The sequence below is a fragment of the Cyprinodon tularosa genome, unplaced genomic scaffold, assembly GCF_016077235.1.
Source record: "Cyprinodon tularosa strain WSP-4 unplaced genomic scaffold, ASM1607723v1 ctg192, whole genome shotgun sequence".
In the NCBI taxonomy this organism is placed as follows: domain Eukaryota; kingdom Metazoa; phylum Chordata; class Actinopteri; order Cyprinodontiformes; family Cyprinodontidae; genus Cyprinodon; species Cyprinodon tularosa.
In genome coordinates, this window is record NW_024038688.1 from 781,838 (window position 1) to 788,095 (window position 6,258).

The 6,258-nt window shown below is 35.6% G+C and overlaps 1 protein-coding gene across 1 annotated transcript; it reads left to right on the forward strand.

Moving 5' to 3' along the window:
* The first annotated feature begins 999 nt into the window (after positions 1-999).
* On the forward strand, positions 1,000-5,676 carry LOC119782395 (carbohydrate sulfotransferase 3-like). Its single transcript, XM_038283345.1, has 3 exons — positions 1,000-1,343; positions 3,507-3,530; positions 4,989-5,676. The coding sequence occupies exons 1-3, from the start codon at positions 1,000-1,002 to the stop codon at positions 5,674-5,676; spliced, it is 1,056 nt and encodes a 351-aa protein (XP_038139273.1).
* Positions 5,677-6,258: the final 582 nt, after the last annotated feature.

Consider the following 6,258-nt stretch of genomic DNA (forward strand, 5'->3'; position numbering starts at 1 on the left):
TCTATGTCCAACTCTTAGTTAAACCTTTATTAAACCAACCTATTTTCATTATGAAATCGTACAAAATTATGGTGCATAACTTTTCGTACGATTTTGGACGTTTTTTTCGTCGTATGCGCATGCGCATTTGACGCACCATTCACGAATATAGAATATAAATTACAATTAGCCCTAACCCTGACCCTAACCCTAAGATATAAAACAGCAAGCAACATAGTTAGAGACATGAATAAGTGCTGATTGCACTGTTTTACCCAATTTTACGTCCGTCCACGGATCTGCTTTTTTTTCTGTCTGCCAGCGCATGTGCTCTGATGTGGTTTTTTGAGGAAAAACGTCCAAAACGTACGAAATAGTGTGCATAACTTTTCGTACGATTTCATATGCCTGATAATGAGAATATGTTGATTAAACTGCTACTTTCTTCCATTCTCCACACTGCAGTTACTATTTAAATACATAATAGCATTCATCCTGTTTTTTTCACGGAACAGGATGAATGCTATTATGTATTGGTTGCAAACTTTTGTTGTATAGTATGTGACTTATGAATGAAAGTTCCCTAGTTCTGTGTGTGCACATGGTTTTATGAGTCAGGATTATGTACAAGGGAATTACATTGGGTTCTGTTGTTTACTTTTGCAGACTTGTTCTCTGCATTTTGAAAGACTAGTACATTGCAGCACCCCAAAAATAAAGAAAACTAGTTTATAATAAATCACTGAATCTGTGGAAACTTTTAGTAATAAGTAACGGCATTCTGAATGTGCTACCTGAGATACACACACCTTAAAGTAGCAAATTTTGACAGATGATTGTAAAACAAAATACAGTTCTTTTCAGTTTATTTTTATAAACTTTCTTATGTTGATATAGTTGATAATCAGTTTTTTCTCTCTCAGTAGGGTCGTATATAAGGGGCTCCAGTGGCAGCCACCGTTCTCTCCTCTTTACAACAATACTTCATTACCTAAAGAGCAAATGAACCTTCTTGAAATGATGATCTCCAGCCAGCCTGCCAACCGAGGAAACAACAGCAGTTATAAAAATGTTTTGATCATGACCAGCACACGAACAGGCTCTTCATTTGTGGGGAACATTTTCAACCACCATGGACAGACAATGTTCTATTTGTTTGAGCCTCTGTGGCATGTTAGCAAATCAAGAAAAGCTAACAGGACACTCTTAGAAGAACTCTATCGGAATGTACTCTGGGCACTCTTTCGATGTGATTTCTCTGTTCTTGAGCTCTTCATCGATCCTCCACCAAAGAAACATGTCACCTCTTCTCTGTACCACAGAGATTCTAGTCGAGCACTTTGTGAAACTCCTGTCTGCACAAGGTATTGTATATATTTTTTCATTTTATGGTTCTAAATCAGTAAAAATAATTTAAAACTGTAGGTCAATTTTCCGAAAAAGGCATTATCATACTTTATATTCAATTCTCAAATTGTGCACTGCTTTAACTGCTAATCTTGTTGGCAACTGACATAAAGGTCCCGGGGGATGAAGTGGAATTGAAAATTTGAAACGCATTTATTCTGAGTAAATAAGATTTCAATGGCCTAAAATGAATGTCAACCTAAAACAACCCACATGTTTACATACAAAATGCCTTATTTTTCCTCTAATGAAGGAAATAAACTTATCGTATATCGTAATAACATAACATATATAGCAAGTTTAGTGTCTCTCCAAGGGCGTAGGTTTGATTTGAACTTTGGTAGGGACACTATTGGTCTGGTGTCATTGGTGCTATGCAATATGCATGCCCTTTTTTATGCTCGATGTGAGCATCCGTACTGATAAGAGGAATTCATTGTTAAAAGAGAAAAGCAACATTTTGCTCCATTAATAAAAATGTTATAAGCTCTACACTCATTAGATGCTGTTTATCAATGTTTGAAGTATCACCGGCTCTGATGAATGTGGAATTAGGACTGTTTTCCACTTTGAAAACGGTTTCATTTGAACGACTAAGAGAGAAGGTAAATACAGTATTTTCTTTTGAAGATATAGAATTGTGCAGAGTTAAACCCCACTCTTATATTTGTACCTACTATTCTCTCTCTGTATCAAGCAAAATAATACATTCATTAAAATATTAACTTCACTATAAAAGTTGAACATCTGGGCTGTAGTTACTCTGTGTAGCCAATTTCATGTATTTCATCTGGGGCTGAAAAAAATTAATCATATTAATTGATTATTTCAATAATCGTCAACTAATTTAGTAAGTGATTCATCATTAACTGGAGTATAGAGACTTTAAAACATACAGTAATATAAATGTAAAATGTGCCTTTCCCCACAGAGCAACCCACTTAGATAAAAGTCTCAAGAACCAGGGATATTAGATTTTTTATTTTTTTTACTCAAAGCTGAATCCCTTCTTAAAAGCAGCTCATCTGAGGTTCTTCTATTATGGTGGTTTAGCTCACAATCTGAACTGGGAATCGGATGCAGAACAGGTCTTTGTTGTCTTTATCTCTCAGCTCCCACTCCACAACACATTTGATAGGATACTCGCTCTTTACTGGTAATGAAGCAAAATTGTAAAAATAAAAACAAAAAAATGAAAACAGTAATATCAACTAAATATCAGTAAAAAGGAAACCCTCACATTTTCTTTCTTAATTGGCTGTGGCTAAGAATCAGAAATGTTGATGGCTTACAGCCTTTATTTGCCCATTTTTCCAGCAGTCTTCAGAACTCCTGGCTGACTCAGAATATTTCGTTTTATAAAAGAAAAAAAAAGGTTTTTGTTTTTTAGTGTACATGATATTCATTTTTTTATTGGGACTAGTTTTGTAGCCTAATATTAATTGTTGTAACCGCTGCATTCTATTGTGAATAAATTTTCAATGTTGTGCTCCAAGCACACGCGGACTAGTAAACAGCCAATCAGAGAGAGAGAAGGCGGAACTTAAGGCAGAACAACCAATGAGAGTAGAGTTAAACAGCGCAGCAGTTCCATGCGCTGCTACGTGAAAGGGACAGGAGAGAGCAGGCAGAGGAGCTGCGAGAGGAAAAGAAGCCACTGCTGCAACAACTACTGCTGGAAATGATAAACATGTTGCTCACATCCAATTATTGGTAGGGACAATTAGGTCGGTTCAAAATTTTGGTAGGGACATGTCCCTATGGTCCCTATGCAAACCTACGCCCATGTGTCTCTCCAAAGAGCTACTGAGAAGTTAAAGATGTTTTTTAAGATTGAATAGAAGCCAGGCAAACTCTGACTGGGCCATTTTGGTACAGTTTGGAAATTTGGAATGCTGGTGAACTGTTTTTCTTGAAATTTTGTGTAAAATATATAAAAAATATTTGTTTTGACAACTTAAAGGTAAAAATGCCACATTGTTCACTCACATTCCTCAATTATCTCTACTGCAGGTGGAGGTCAAGAAGTATGCCATTAAATAAATAAATATCTAAATAAACATATTAATATTGTAATATTTGTTCTATAAGTACTTATTTCTATACCTAAATCACCAAAGAACGCTTAACAAGATATTTAAAAAATAAACGTATTTAATGACTTTTCTGAGCCAGTTGGATACTATTTTGCAAGCTAGTTCCTGTTTCACTTCTCAGCAGAGGTGGGGAGAGTACCCAAAAGTTTAGTTAAAAGTAAAAAATTATTTGATGGAAAATCTACTTGAGTATTGAGTTGCTGTTGGATAATGAAATCAGCTTTAATGTTTATAAACTATGCTTGTGCATTTTTTCAGAATATAACTTTGAAAACCTATCCTTACAATGAGAATTGTATATATGTTAGGACAGGGACACACTTTACTCAAGTAGAATTAGCGATACTGTACAAGAATATTACTCAAGTTATAGTAAGTAGTACAGTACAGTAAACCTACTCCTAACATTACTTGTTTTTCTAATCGCTATTCAAGTAAATATAATAATAATATTAATAATAATTGCACTTTATTAGTTTCATATTGGAGAAATTTGCCTCTGCATTTAAGCAATCCCCTTGGTGAGCAGTGAGCTGCCATTGTGTGGCGCCTAGGGAGTAGTTGGGGGTTAAGGGTCTTGCTCTGTGGTAGTGGGGCTCAAACTCAGAATCTCAGGATTCTAAGCTCTATGCCCTAACCACTAGGCCGCCACTCCCCCCAGACGTAACTAATAACCACCCACCTCTACCCCTGAGTCACTGAAGGCTTACCACCACCACCCGAAAAATAAAACTCTGGCCACTCATTTAAATATAAGAACTCAAAATAAAAAGAGCTTAAAATGAAAAGCTGAATTAAAAATGAAAGTCACCGAATATGTGAAGTAGCTTTACAAAAAGTCTTTCTTCTTAGTTCTTCAGAAGTTTAGCGCTTCTATTTACTCAATAGTTACGCAGTGGGCAGCAGCTCCCTTATGACCCTGAACAACCACTGAAAGCATATTATAATTTTGAAAACGTATTTAATCGTCTTTCGGTCTGATATGTGGGTAAACTTCCAGATGTGAACAGTTGTCTAAAATCCACCAGCAGAATGGTTGATTTCAGATTCTTTTCTAAAGACTTAAAATCTTTCATTAAACTTATAAGCTGCTACAATCTTCTTTCTGAAAGTTTTAAACAGCTCTTGATCTCCTCTCATGGTGTTGATTCACACATCTACAGTAGTAAGGATCAAAGTTAACTCAAAATCTGGTTAAATCTCCTTCAAAAAGCAAAATAACAATGGTGTCATGAATAATACATATGATGTCTATCTGAAAATAACTTTAGGTGGAAAAATATGAGGGTGATTTCATTTATTCCTCACAAGAACAGTAAGTTATGTTTACATACAATTCAAAATGGATTTCTTTAGTTATAAGAACTGATTTGTTATTGTACAACTGTTGATTTCAATATGTCCATACACAGGCTGCTTTAAGATGTTTTTTTATTACTGTAATCTTTTAATTGTATAATTTTTAGTTTTTGTTTTTCCTCATTGAATTATATAATTTTGTATCTTGTATCATTGTAATAGCCCCCACTGTGGCCCACTGAATTTGACGCTTGCATCGGAGTCCTGCCTCTCCAGAAAACATCATGTTATCAAGACCGTCCGTCTGCAACAGCTGGACCTCCTGCAGCCTCTGATAGAGGACCCTGACCTGAAGTTAAAAATTATTCAGCTGGTTCGAGACCCGAGAGCAATCGTTGCTTCCCGCATGGTGGCTTTCTCTACTTATAATAAATGGAAATACTGGGCACAGCATGGTAAGGTACCTGAGGATGACGAGGGGATGAAGGGCATCAGAGAATATTGCAGTCATTTACAGTTTAATGCAAAACTGGGACTTAGCCGACCGACTTGGCTAAAGAGTCACTATATGTTGGTGCGTTATGAGGATATTACTCAGCAACCATTAAAGAAGGCTGAGGAAATGTACAACTTTACAGGAATAGCATTCAACTCCCAAGTCAGGGAATGGATCTTAAATAACACACAAAAGTCAGATAACAATATTTATTCCAGTCAGAGGAATTCATCAGAACAAGCAGATAAATGGAGAAAGAAGTTTCCTTTTAAACTGGCTCAGGTAGTGCAGCAAGTCTGTGAACCTGCTATGAAGCTGTTTGGATATAAATTAGTGAGTAACGAAGAAACATTAGCCAATTTATCTATTAGTTTAACTGAAGAAAAGATGTTTAAGTAATTCAGGTAGGGAGAAAATGTCCCCATCAACAGATTAGAGCCAGACTGAATAATGTACTCAGAATATCTTTTTGTACAAATTTGAACTTTTCCAGACTTTCCTTTCCAGATCTTTCTGTGCTTGATTTTTGTTTTGAAATATAAAACAGTTCAGTTTACAAAGAGCTTATAGTAGATTTTCTTTTCAAATGGCAATATGTTACTTTTAAAAGAAAAGAAGGGAGGGAGGCTGGAAAAATAACACTGGTGAGATTTTTTTGACTATTTTTTATATTTTGGGAGTTTCCTCCTTACATTTGACAGTTAAAAGCTGATAGTTTTAGTTATCATCACATCAACGATCTACAGCAGTCTCAAAGGAATTTAAAATGGAAGGACAGAAAAAAAGACATAATTCAGACAATGGGATAGGAAGAGATACTAGGAAATACAGTTATTTACATTCTCAGTTAATACCTATCCAGACAGTGAAGGAATCCTGTTTACTGTGTTTATTAACAGCTGGTCCTTACTGTGACAGGATGAAGTCTTAACACAGTAATGTTTCTGTTTGCTCTATATTTGGGAGGATTCTCCATTTAAT

What these genes read in the sequence shown, in the direction of transcription:
- LOC119782395 (XM_038283345.1), top strand. Translation starts at nt 1,000, where the DNA reads ATGATCTCCAGCCAGCCTGCCAACCGAGGAAACAACAGCAGTTATAAA. An exon ending in GAAACTCCTGTCTGCACAAG is followed by an intron (nt 1,344 to 3,506) that starts GTATTGTATATA and finishes AAATCACCAAAG; the next exon opens with AACGCTTAACAAGATATTTA. An exon ending in CTTAACAAGATATTTAAAAA is followed by an intron (nt 3,531 to 4,988) that starts ATAAACGTATTT and finishes ATTTTGTATCTT; the next exon opens with GTATCATTGTAATAGCCCCC.